The sequence below is a fragment of the Apodemus sylvaticus genome, chromosome 2, assembly GCF_947179515.1.
Source record: "Apodemus sylvaticus chromosome 2, mApoSyl1.1, whole genome shotgun sequence".
NCBI lineage: Eukaryota > Metazoa > Chordata > Mammalia > Rodentia > Muridae > Apodemus > Apodemus sylvaticus.
In genome coordinates, this window is record NC_067473.1 from 160,728,121 (window position 1) to 160,741,347 (window position 13,227).

The window sequence follows — 13,227 nt, forward strand, 5'->3', positions numbered from 1 at the left end:
AACCACAACACAGGTAACCAATGTCCACACCGGAAGACTGACTGACAATAGAGGAGAGCAGAAGCTAGAACCGGCACGCTGCCCAGCGAGGTTCTCAGGCATGACAGAACTGTAGGGGACCAGGGAGGGAGCGTCAAGAAGAGAAGGGGCTAGGAGCAGGGGCCTCTGAAATAGGGCAACAGAGCTCAGGACGGTTTCCACGCATCTCACCACCGTGAGAGTGACAGTGAAGGCAGAGGGCACGACTAGCACCTGAGGAGCAACAGGCTGTCTGAAGAGTCTGCCATTTCCACAAAATGCCCCTCGCAGCAAGAAGGAGGCAGAAGGGAGAAGCCCAGAGCCCCGCCCCCCTACGCTCACAGGCTCTGGCCTTGCCCCATTTAACTCCAAGGAGGACAAAGAGAAAATCTTAGGGGAAAGTAAGACCCAACTCGGGAGGTTGAAGCAGAAGGATCTTTTGTTCAAGGTCAGCCTGGGCCAGTGAGCGAGACTGCCTCAGAATAACCAGAGAAGGCTGAGGGCAGTTCTTACCAAGCGTGTTTCCTGCCTTGGGTTCAATCTCCAGTATGGGGGTGGGGGTGGAGGTGGGGGTGGGTGGGGGGTGGAAGCATTATGGAGTTAAAACGAAATATCCCTGCTTCCACCGTCACAAGAAACTATGATTCTGATGGCTGAAGTACTGGGACAGCCGTCTGTAGTCCCAAACTACTCTGCAGTCTACAGCAAGAGGATTTAGAATTCAAGGGCAGCCTGGACAATAAAGAAAATCCCAAACCAGACAGTGGTGGTGCACACCTTTAATCCAGAGAGGCGGAGCTGGGGGCAAGGCCAGACTGATCTGCAGAACAAGTTCCAGGACAGCCAGGGCTCCACAGAGAAATGTTGTCTCAAGAAAAAGAAAGACAGAAAGGATATATATCTCTCAATAAATATATATGCAAATAAAATTTTTACACCACTATTTCAATATAATGTCTACAATAAATATATATATGTATGTATGTATGTATATATATTGAGACACAGTCTCTCTACTAAGCTCTGGCTGTCCCTGTACTTACTATGTCAACAGGTTGGCCTTGAACTCACAGAGCTCCTGTCTCTGCCTCCAGAGCTTGGGCACCACTGCACCTGGTTTGCTTCTTTTGAGACAGGTGTTTGCTCTGCATCCCAGCCTACCTTTGAGCTCTCAATCCCCCTGCCTCAGCTTCTGAAGTGTTAAGGTCACACATGCTCTAGCATGCTTTTCTAGGGAGCCTCGTTTTATATAGTTAGTATAAGTGCCTCTGATTAGCCCTACTTCACACGGAGGAAACACGGGGGACTGTGAGGTCGAAAGGTCACACCACCAGGAAGTGGCTCAGTCTCTGTCTCCCTAAACTCTTTATACTTCCAGCTTTAGCAAATTTGCCACCCCCTTCCGGTCATACAGCCAATGCCATCCCCAGCTGCTTTTCACTCAGGCCACTACTGGCCTTGCCAGCCCATAATAATCCTTGCTACTCTCTTGTTGTGTAAAGGTTTCCTCTGAAATTGAAACATTCCACCCGACCCTGCAGGGACGCTCCTTAAGCAGGAAGGTAAACAACACAAAAGACTTTCAGGAAGTGCCTAAAACTGACCAGATTCACGAGGCCTAGCCCCTCCCACCACCGGTGAGCAGTGAAGGCTGAGGGGCTAGTGAAGCCAGCTGAGCTCTGAAGATGATTCTGAGACCAGATCAGCTGCCCGATAGGAGCAGAAACCAGCCAAGTTGCCTAGAAGAGGTTTAGGCCAACTGAGGCACCTGGAAAGGACATTCTCCAAACTGCTGAGCGGTCGTCTATAGGCTGTGTGGTGGCTCCAGGTCCCCAGCTTCTGTGAGCTGTCACCACCCATGCAGGGGGTGGGCTTTGGTGGTGCAGCAGTCTTTGTGTCATTTCTGTTCCTGTAAGTAACCCCTCATCCATATTCCTATAAATAAGCCCAATAAAACATATTGGTTCACCAGCTAGGACGTTGGCGGTATGAGCATTCTGGCCTGTCCTGGGCTATTTATCCGGGATGAGTAGACCAAGCTCTTCTGTTGCCCCACCTTGAATCTGCCACATTATCTCTGTTCTTCCCAAATCTTCCTCCTCCGACATCCTAATCTACTCATGGCTCCCGAGACCCCTAACTTTACACTTGCCTTGGACACAGTGTGGCTGACTAAGGGCTGGAAACTGCACTCGCGTCTCCAATCTCATCGGTTCCCCAAACACGCCAGCCACCAAGGAACTGCCAGCCTCAGAGAATGGCTTAGGCTTCCTGCAAACTGGCCGTGGCCCTCTGTCATCCTGGGAGATGAACTTGTTTCTGTGACAGTCAAGACTCTTACATCCACCAACCAGGCAAGAGGGCTCCTTGGTTCTCAGGGTCCTCAGAATGTGTCTCCTCTATTGGCTGACCTGAAGAGTCGGGATGTCCTGCAGCACTCGTCAGTCTTGAGATACAATCCAGGAGGCTCAGGACTGAGTGGAGCATCTCAAATGAGAGTGGAGGTGTTTCCTTTTTGGCCCTCACAAAAAAGCCCTTCAAGGTTGCCCACTGGAGTTCCATGTGGAGACTGGGAAAACCTCACACGGGGTTTTCCTCACACAGCCCAAGAGATCAGAGGCTAAGACAGTTGTCCCATGCTGTCAGGGTCTGGAAGGACCATGTCCTTCCAGAATTCTCATACTGGGTTTAGAGAAAACCAAAGACGGCCAGGACTTTGGAATCAAACAAACCTGGCTAGTAATGTCAGCTGTCACTTCTTAGCAATGTAACTTTAGCCAGTTAACTCTGTGAGCCTTTGTTTCTTTCTGCCCCTGGGAAATGGGGCTCATAGTGTCTACTTATTGGGTGACTGAGGGCAATGAGATGTGCAAGGTACTTTAGGAATCCCATAAATGATGCTCCTGGGCTATGTAGGACTTTCCGGTTGCTGGGGCTACTCTTCTGAAAGGCAGCAAGAGCTCCAGGTGAATTATCCAGATGAGCCCTGCTACCGAGCAGAACTAGAGTCGGGGGAACTAGCAATTGGCTGGGCACGTTTCCATGGTGCTAGGTCAAGCAGGCAGCCTTGGGGCAGTGACTGGCCCGTTGCCCTCTGGGGGCACTCTCTCCCCATGAGGCTGATGTCCAATCCCACGGACTAATATGGAGGTGGAGAAGTGCCTGAAAGGCAGAGGAGGGAGACAGAATGAAGAACCAATGGTGGAGAAAGGGCCAGGGAGAAGGCTGGAGGGGAAGTGAGGGCCAGGCAGGCACAGGGTGGGGCTGGGAGAGGGGCCCGTGGTCCTGAGGGCTGCGCCAGCCCTGGAGGGAAAGCTCCGACCCAGGGAGGGAGGAGGGACAGGGAGACAGCCCAGCGCGCTGACACAGCCTCGATGTGTAGAACGGGCTGGGGTTTGGCCCACAGGTCAGGCGTCTGGCAGTATTATGGGATGGAGAGGCCTTAGGAGACAGGGAGAGTATTATGGGCTGGAACAGCCTTAGGAGACTGGGGAATATTATGGGCTGGTGAGGCCCGGCTCCAACTGGAGGCGGGAGGAAGGGGTGCGGGGCGGGAAGGGGGGGTGGTGGTGGAAGGGAGTATTATGGGCTGGAGGCCTCCTGCGACCAGAGGCAAGAGTATTATGGGCTGGCAAGGCCTTCGGTGGCCAGAGGGGGGAGCAGCGGGGGATGGCACCGGCTGCATGTGACTGAGGGGGGGGCAAGTTGGGGGTGATGAGTGGGGGTGGGGGAGCTTATTATGGGATAGCTCTTTGTACCTACTGCGGGGACTGCTTCTCCAGAAGATATTATGGGATGTCGTGTGTGGGAGGGGGAGGGGGGCTGGGGGATTATTATGGGATGGTGGTGCAGAATTGGGAGGGCCTGAGGAGCTCTTCTCCACCACCACCCCCAGTTCGCCCCTTCCTCTCTCATCATTCTGAGGTCAGCCTCCCTCCAAGAGTCCAATGGGAGCACCTGAAATCCATCTCCCTACACTTCACCCACACACACCAACAGCCACTCCCCCGCTCCTCACTGGGCACCTCAGCCCGTCCTAGACATCGCCCCTGTCTAGCAGCCACCTCCGGACTGTGGGGAAAATGTAACTTCTGGATAACGAAGAGGAGAGAGCCTCAAAGCGCGGCTGTGGCGGCCAGTGGTTCCCACCTGCATGTCACCTTTGACCCCCAAATTCTTATGCCACTCTCCTTTCTTTCCTCCATCGGGTTCACAAAGTGGGGGCCCTTGGTTCTCCCTTCCCCCGCCCCTCCATTTCCTCTCCACCTCCCTCCACAGCCGTAACCAGTAAAACAGGCGGCCGGCTATTATGGGATGGCTGCTCCCAGCAGCTCTGCAGGGAGGGGGCGGTCACCGCGGAATGTCTCTTGTGGGTGGCTATTATGGGATGGCCGCCTCTCTTCTGGGAGGGGTGGGGGCTAGGGAGGAGAATTATTATGGGATGGACCCAGCACAGCTGGGTGGGGCTGTCTTGGGTAGGTAAAGCTCTGGGGAGGGCAGGGAGGGGGGAGGAAAGGAAGGAAGAGGGAGGGAAGGAGCTGGGGAGGGTGGGGTGAGCCCTGGAGCCAGACCTGAGGCCTGGCAGGAGTAACTGGCTGGAGAGGTTTCTTTGGTGACAGCTGTTGGAAGAGGCCCCAGGGGCAGGCGCCATCCTGCCAAAGCCTAGGACACCTGGGTCCTAGTCACTTCTTGGGGGTTGCAGAGTACAGGGGACGCGGGGTAGTGCTGCGAGAGCTCCGGCTAGGTGGGTCCAGTCCTTCCTTCCACCTGTGCCTCCTTTGGCCTGAGGACTGTATTTCCTGTAGGGGTTCCGGAAAAAGTAGAGGCTGGGTGGACAGACTCCTAAGGTGCAAATGTCACTCCCCACCCCTCACCACCACCCCGAGCACTGCATCCCACCGAGCTATCCAGTCTTCCCAGATCCTCTTGTGTCAGTGCAGAATACACGCCCGTTGGATTTCTGAGCAGTTTCTACATCCACACAGAGGTGCGAGGAGAGGAACCAGACTGTATGCAGAAAACTCTGGGATAACCTCCTTGGGGTGTTATTTTAGGTTCCTGGATACCATGGAGTGGAAACCTAACTCTAGATAACTGGCTAGAGAGGCTGCCCCTGGGGCGCATTAATTAGGAGATTATACCATCCTTAGTCTCCGCGGGCCAATCATGTCAGTGGTCTATTTATAATTGATCAAGGAGGCGAGCATAGGGCAGAGAAGGGAGCTGGAGATACGGAAGCCTGAGCTTCCCAAAGCAGCACAGACACACCCAGCCCTCCCCTGTATTCAAAGACACCGGAAGTGGACAGAGATACGGCTCAGCAGTTAAGGCTCAGATCTCCCAAGATGGCCCAGGCTCGGTTCCCAGCACCCACGTGGTGGATCACACCTGCCCATAATTCTAGTTCCGGGGGGTTATGATGCCATCTTATGTTCTCTTCATCCACTAGATATATATGCGCTGTATGTATATGCACGAATGCAAACACACGCATAAAATAAAATTAAACCTAAAAAGAAATATTAAATGAAAAGGGATTTGAACCTTCTTGTGGGATCAGGGAGAGGAGGACTAAGCGGAGCGACACTGTGGGCGTGGCTAATGAAGGATACTGATATTTTAAATCATAAGCAGGAGGCTGTGGCTGCCTACTTGTAAACTGTCTCTGGTTTATAGTCACTCATCGCTGTGATAATGTGGTATATATATACCACATTACATATATATATATATATAATGATAATGAAAGGAAAGATCTGGAGCAGTTGGAGATATTTACACAACAGGATTTGAGACCCGGAGACACGCTACATCTAGGAGAACAGGGATAGAGGATCTATCTAACAGGTACCCAGCAGCACTGTGTAAGAAGAAACAGCTTTCCTGAAAGAAGCGATACCTCAGTGATGGTATCCTCAAAGAGCCACATCCTAGCTGGGTGATAGCGGTGCACGACTTTAATCCTAGGAGGCAGAGACAGATCCCTGTGAGTTCCAGGACAGCCAGGACTGCACAGAGAAACAAACAAAAAGAACAAAAAACAACCAAACAAAGAAAGGGCCACCCCCTCTCCCACCCGCTGTGAAGCACAAACTCCTCCTCGGATGGCTGTGGAAGAGGTCTGCACAAGTAAATGGTAGCCAATCTTGTCAAGAAAGTTGGACTGATGCCGGGCAGTGGTGGTGCACGCCTTTAATCCCAGCACTTGGGAGGCAGAGGCAGGTGGATTTCTGAGTTCGAGGCCAGCCTGGTCTACAGAGTGAGTTCCAGGACAGCCAGGGCTACACAGAGAAACACTGTCTTGAAAAACCAAAAAAAAAAAAAAAAAAAAAAAAAGAAAAAAGAAAGAAAGTTGGACTGAGGGAGACTGAGCTTGTGGGATGGAGGGGAACCATTTCCAGCACGCCAGAGGGTGGTCCAGAGGGTCCAGCTATGTTTTGGGAAGAACTAATGTGGCTTTGTTATTTTGAGACAAGATCTCTCCATTTCTCCCTAGCTACTTACTGTGTAGGCCTAGAATTTAGTGTGTAGACCTGGCCAGCCTCAAACTCAGAGATCCACCTGGCTCATCTCGAGTCCTGAGTTAAAGATGTCTATTACCTCATGCCCTGTTAGACCTAAGGGCTTAAGACTCTAGTTTTCAAGATGAGGAAGTGCTTAAATATGGAATGCTCACAGTTAAACACATAGGGTTTAGTGGGAAGACACGTCTAGCTTCCCTGGTGATCTATTTGGGAGCAAAGGAGACTATTATTTTTCTTGGTAAAGTCCGTCCTGCATCTCCAGAACTCACTAAATTCAGTCCTTTGAAATTCACAAGAGAGTTATCTGTTGGGGCCCTTTCTCTAGAGAGGTGAGGTAAGGCGCAGGAGAGATAGCACGGGGGTCTTCCTGTTCCCTTTCGGATCAGGAAAGCCTCTTCCTGTAAACAAGTTCCGGTTCCTTTTCAAGCTGTGCAGCTTCCACGGGTTTTTGGCCTTCCTGAAACAGACAAGGCTAGAGCAGAGAGGCAGACACCTCTGGGCTCAGGGAAAGTGGCCTGGAGGGCGTGGGGTCGGATACTGGTTTTTCACTTAAAGCCTTATTTTCTGGGACCAGGAAGAAGGAAAAGTGAAAGATTCTTAGGAGGTTTAAGATCGCTTATTTTTGTTTTGTTTGGGACAAGATCTTATTATGTGGACCAGGACTAGAGTTCGAGTCCCAGCTCCGACATCAGGCAGCTTATAGCCACCTGTAACTCTGCAGCTCTAGGCGATCTGATAATACCCCTTTCGCAAACACACACATACACACAGAGTAATAATTAACATTTTAAAAGAGAGACCCTATCCAAAAAGAAAAAGCAAACAAGTGAAAATAAGGACAGCGATTGTGGCCCAGTGACATGTTTAAAGGAGATACAAGATAATAATACTAATAATATGGATTTTAAGCTTTAGGAACATTGACTGGATGATGGCTGCTTACCAATCAAAATCCTCTAGCATATAGGGAGCAGCTAGGAGAAGATTTGAAGGCATGCATCATCAGGCCCGGCAGGAAATTATCTTGACCAGCCTTCTCTTGTAAAATCCTCCAGATCAGCAGTCCTCAGCCTGCAGGTCATGATCCCTTTGACCATTGGAAAACACAGATATTTACCTTACGATTCATAACAATAGCAAGATTACAGTTATGAAGTAGCAATGAAAATAACTTTATGGTTGGGGGTCACCACAATACGAGGAACTGTATTAAAGGGTCTCAACAGTAGGGGGGTGAGAACCACTGGTTTAGATGACCCACCTACCCTGACCTTTATAGGGATGTGATCTCTCCTGAGAATAGTTCTGATTTGTTCAGTTCTCTATAATAGGACATTGGGAAGTAGTGGTCAGTGGTATTTCTTTCTTTTTTTCTAGTATGGAATAAAGTTTATTTAGGGCCTAGGGAAGGGAGATGAGGAAGGAGTAGAGAATGACAGAGAGAGAGGGAGAGGTGTAAGGAGTGGAGAGAGAGGCTCGCCATCAAGAACACGTGGAAGGGGCGATGGGGAGAGAAGGGAGAAAGTTAGCAAGAGTTCAATGGTACTTCTTTTTTCTTTTCTTTTTTCTTTTTTTTTTTTTTTTTTTTTTGGTTTTTTTTTTTTTTTTTCAAGACAGGGTTTCCCTGTGTAGCCCTGGCTGTCCTGGAACTCACTCTGTAGACCAGGCTGGCCTCGAACTCAGAGATCCGCCTGCCTCTGCCTCCCAGAGTGCTGGGGTTACAGGCGTGCGCCACCACCGCCCCGGCTTCAGTGGTATTTCTTTAATCAGATATTTTTATATTGTATCATGGTCTCTTTGGTTGTTTAATGTTTCTTTTAAAAAATATTTATTCATGGGTGGCCCGTTAGCCCAATTGGTTAGAGCATGGTGCTGGTAATAAATAAATACGTTATATTTATCTGAGACTTGTTTCTACTGTAGCCCAGGCTGACCTTGAATTCACTAAGTAGCAGACTATGGCCTTGAACCCTTGATCATCTTGCTTGTTCTCTGAGTGCTGAGGTTACAGGCATGTGATACTGTTCCCAGCTGTGACTGTTTCTTGACAGAAGGCACCTGTGTCTTCTATACTCGGTCATGCTAGCTCTTTACCTTGTTAGGTACTCTGTCAAAGGTATGTTGAATGAACGTGAGTAATGGTGAGGAGGGAGGGAAGGAGAGAGAGAGAGAAAGAGAGAGAGAGAGAGAGAGAGAGAGAAGAGAGAGAGAGAGGAAGGCATTGTAGAGGATTCTCAGTTCATGGTGGTGATGGGCTATCCATCCATGGAGGCTGCCTGGACTTGAAGAAGGCAGTAGAGAGGACTTCTGGAATGTTGAGAAATAGTTTTGGGATTGGTATGGGATGTTCTGGGTGAGTTAAAGTTTATGCTAGTGTTTCATCTAGTCGGCATATTATTTGATTTTACACAAAAATTCAAAGCTGGAGGTAAGTCTCTAGAACATACCTGGATTTGGTGGGATTTGACAGGGCTCTAGGTTGGCTCTCGGTTCCTGAGTGTCTGCAAATGATGGGCTAGGGAGTCCAGGGGTCCTGAAGGTGGAGAGGCCAGAATACTCCTAGTGCACGAGTAAGGCGTGGCTAATGGGGACCGGGCGGTTAGTAGTTTGCCACACCCTCTCTGCTCTTGGCTGTTGGAAGAGATTGACAACTTCTAGAGATGGGGGAGGTTGTGAATATTATGGGATGTCTGGCCAGACCTGTGTGAGATGGTGGAGTGTAGCAGAAGTATTATGGGATGTGGCACTGGGTTGTGCTGGGAGAGTTATGGTATCATGGGCTTTTTGAAATTACGGGATGCCAGAGTGGATGGAGTAAATGATAGGACATTTTCCCAGTGTTAGTGGAGGAGATTTAGATGTCCATTTGTGGGGTGACAGCAGAGCTGTTGATCATTAGTGAGTATCTCTTTTCTGGGAGGAATGGTAATTTATGGACCCTGGAGCTAGAAAGACTGGGAAGGCTGTGGGTGGTAAAGTGAGCATCTAGAATCCAAACCCTAGTGCAGGGACTGAGGGCAGCTCTAGGGGCTTGGATATTAAGGGATATCAGTATAGAAAGTGGGAGACTGATTATTACGGGATATGTGTGGGAGGAGGCCGAGTGTCCGTTGTTGTAGTATGGGGTGGGTGAGTTTCTGACAATCATGGGATATCAAACTGGGGGTGGTTATTATGGGATGTCAGTGGGGGATGGGTTGAATATTATGGGCTATGAGGCTGAAGTGCTGGGAGGGGTGCTTATTATGGGATGGCCAAGGGGAGGGAGGGGTAATGAGTTATTATGGGATGTTAGCAGTAAGGCCAAGAGTGAAGAAGTTGGCAAAGAGTGGTTATTATGGGATATCTGAGGGAGGGGGAGCAGGTTTAGTTTGTAAAAGATCTGCGCTATATGTCTGTAGCCCTGGGCACATATATGCATAGAGTGTGGGGGGGCGGGGTGTGTGTATGTGGGGTGTCCGTGTGTATTATGGGATGGCCAGGAGGTGGGCGGTTGCCCAGGTGACGCGCGCGCGCTCGACGGGGGCGTGGCCAATGGTTGCCTGAGCGACGAGGGGGCGGGGGTTGCCCGGGAGACCTAGAGAGGAGGGTGGCGGTAGTGGAGGGGGGGTTGGAGTTGGTTGAGGTTATTATGGGCTGTCCGTGGGGGGGCGGGGCCTGTGCGGTGGGATTTCCCGGCCGGTGTTTCGGGCCCTTTAAGAGGCGACGCCGGAGCCGGAGCCATTTTCCCCCCTTCGGCCGCGGCGAGGAGGAGCTGGAGCGGGAGTGACACCGGAGAGACCCAGCGCGACCTGAGGCGGCTCTAGGGTGAGGAGCGCGCGAGGCAACGGGAGAGACATCTCTCTCAGCCCGACGTCGTCCCGGGGGTCATCCCTTCACCTGTCCCGGCTTTAGGCGTCCCGGGGCCCGCGGGCCGTCCCCTCTCCAGGGAGCCGACCCTTCCTCCCCTGAGGAGGCCGGGTTATCCCCCGAGACGGCGCCCTACCCTGAGGGAGTCCTGCTCCCCGCTACCCCTCCTGGGCCCGGCCTCCCACAATGCCGGGCGGGCGCCCGCCCCTCGCCCTTTGCTCGCTAGCCCCCCGGGACACGTGGCCCGGCCCCCTTCCCGGTGGGTGCTCGCTCGCTTTCCTCCGGCGTGCCGACTCTCCGGGATCCCGGAGCGCCCGAGCTTCCACGCCCCCTGGTCCCCGCCGTTCCGGAAGAGAACCTGAGTTGTCCCAGAGGACAGCCTTTGGAGAGCTGCCCTGTCTGGGGACCGGCCCCTCCCCGGGCGCAGAGAAGCGCCCCCCCACTCCCAAGTGACCTTGTGTCCCCGAGCGCCGGCCGCCTCCCCACTCCAACCCCCCTCCCCAGGCACTCCTGGCTCCGTCCAGGCTAAGCTTGTCCCCTCCCCACCATGCACCAGCCTGCCCTCGGGGGCGTCGTTCCCTCTTCTTGGGGGCTCCTGCTGGGGAGCTGGCTCACGGGCTGTCCCCGAGGAGTGTGGAACTAAGTTCAGCCTGAGTGGTTCGGGTGCTCGGCTAGGGTGGTAGGGCAGGGGGGCGGAAAGAGCGGGTGGGGGAGGGGGACTGCGCGTCACTCACTGTTCTCCCCCCTCCCCCGCACAGTGACTCGGGCCAGTGCAGAGGGCCCCAGGCCGCAGGCAGGAGCAGCTGGGCCAATTCCCTGGCCGGGGAACGGAAGGGGATGGCGTCGGGCCTGGGCTCCCCGTCCCCCTGCTCAGCGGGCAGTGAGGAGGAGGATATGGATGCACTTCTGAACAACAGCCTGCCCCCACCCCATCCAGGTAACATCTTCCCAGAGGGCCCAGGGCAGGAAGGAGGTGTTTGATCTCTCCTAGAGACTCCAGTGAGGCTGCCTGCGCTGCTTGTCTGTGTGCAGAGCCCAGGGTGGAGGGCATCCGAAGGGAGTGGTTCTCTCCTGCGGAGCTCTTGGGTGCTGGGGGGTGCTGGGGGAGGGAGGTGGAAGCCATGTGCCTCTTGGGCACCACGGACTGGACCCAGATGCAAGCCGGCTTCACTCACGGCTGCCTGGAATGCTCCGTAGTCCCCAGCTGAGGGAGCTCTCTCTGGGTTAGCAGACTTTACCTTGTGCAGGTTCTTGGAGGAATGCAGGTGGTTCAGAGTCTGGTGGTGACATGGTGGGGTGCATTGGGGATTTCTGTTGTAGGAGCCCTGCCAGGCGTCTGGGATCCTGCGGTTGTTCCCTGTAGAAGAAATTGGGAGTGTTGGTTACTTTCTGTTCTGATCTGTTACCGGTTCTCTGAGACGTTTTAAGAGTGTAAAGTTTGAATCTCACTCTTTTTATAGAACTTTTAGTTAGTCAGATTGTTGGGAATTTTTTTGAGTGAAGAAGGGATGGAGGGTTAGGGGAGGCTGCAAGTAGCCCAGTAAGGAGGGGACTCCTTTGCCCTTGGTGTGGACATAATGTTGGTTCTTTTCTAGAGGTGTCCGCCACTCTGACGTAGCTTGGGGTCTGGATTGGTGGCATGAGGTGTTTGTGTGGGTGTGTTAGGGTTTGCACTGTGTTTTGGGGCTGCTCCCTGGACTGGCCAAACCCGTATTGTTATAACCAGCTTGCCTGAGTGCCTGCCCTCAAGTGATGGCTGATGTCATGCTTGTGAGTGGAATGTCTTCCTCCTGTCTCCCTATTTAGAGCCCCCTTAGTTAAAAGCTGTTGGCTTGACTCTTGTTCAGTTAAAAAAAAAAAAAGACAGTCTTTCTCCCCCACCCCCCACCCCTTCATTACAATTTCTCTGTCTTCTCTGCTTCTGCTGCTTCTCCTTACTGTGGAGCCTGCTGGTCCTGTTTTTGTTCCTTACGACGTGGCTTTCACTTCTGCCTTTTCCTTAGCTCCAACTGGATATTGAGGTATCCAGAAGAAATGATTTTCAAGTTTGTCATTTAAGAGAGCCATTATCCTTGATGCTGATCCTTTGGCTGCTGAGATGAGGGACTTAGATCTGTGTGTGATCCCTGAGGTGTAGGACTGCAGATCTCTGCCTTTGGGAGGGTAGGGGGCAGTGGTGGGGATGAAATGGGTAAGGAGGAAGACTTTCTCTTCTTTCTGAGAGGCTGGATGAGTGATGCTGTCCCCCTTACCCCCATCCCCTGGGGTTTGTTCCCATCTTAGCCCTCCCATAACCCCTGGGTCTGGGGCTTCCCTCCCAAGTGGGAGCAGTGCGGGCAGGTTCTCAGTGTGAATCTGTAGCATGACCCAGTTTTTCCTCTGGCCACACCCAATTCTGCCCCTTTCCCAAATATCCCTCTATCCAATGCAGTGAGTTGCTGGCTATTTGAGTGTGTGATCGGCCCGAGGACTTGGAGGGCTGTGCGGATGGAAAGGTGCCTGCCGTGCCTCCAGGGGCTTGTCCCTGTCTCACTTCTGCTCCATAGGCAGAGGAAGGAGGCTTTGGTGGGTGGTGTAGGGGCTGTGGGCAAGAAGCCCTTAAGAAACAAAAATGATTTGTTTAGGGATGAGGGAGGCCTGTGGCACTTTGCCCAACCTTGGGATCTGACTGGCTCCAGAATCATTTTAGGGCTACTTCTGGGGTTATGCACTGACTATGGGATCGAAGGGAGTGCTATTTGCCTCTGTCCTCTGAGTCTATAACTTTTGGGAGCTTGAACATGGTTTCTGCATAGGATTCTTTTATTTTTTATTTTTATTTTTTCAAGACAGGGTT

At 52.2% G+C, this 13,227-nt stretch overlaps 1 protein-coding gene and 1 long non-coding RNA gene across 14 annotated transcripts in view; one reads left to right on the plus strand and one right to left on the minus strand.

Annotated features, from left to right (window-relative positions):
• Positions 1 to 708: 708 nt before the first annotated feature.
• Positions 709 to 10,193, minus strand: LOC127679211 (uncharacterized). Of its 2 annotated transcripts, XR_007976699.1 has the most exons (5): positions 8,990 to 10,193; positions 7,486 to 7,629; positions 5,918 to 5,981; positions 4,590 to 4,817; positions 709 to 3,180 (listed from the first exon to the last, which is right to left on the minus strand). It is a non-coding gene; the product is annotated as an uncharacterized LOC127679211 (long non-coding RNA). The 2 variants fall into 2 exon arrangements; XR_007976698.1 differs by lacking the exon at positions 709 to 3,180 and having other exon boundaries at positions 3,800 to 4,817; positions 8,990 to 9,710.
• Positions 10,194 to 10,251: 58 nt separating this feature from the next.
• Chd4 (chromodomain helicase DNA binding protein 4) overlaps positions 10,252 to 13,227 on the plus strand; it is a 35,564-nt gene continuing 32,588 nt past the window's right edge. For all 12 annotated transcript variants that reach the window (XM_052174856.1, XM_052174857.1, XM_052174858.1 and 9 more), the window contains exons 1-2: positions 10,252 to 10,349; positions 11,150 to 11,328. In XM_052174856.1, the coding sequence (XP_052030816.1) occupies positions 11,229 to 11,328 (100 nt within the window). In that variant the 5' untranslated portion in view covers positions 10,252 to 10,349; positions 11,150 to 11,228. The remainder of the gene's footprint in view (positions 10,350 to 11,149; positions 11,329 to 13,227) is intronic.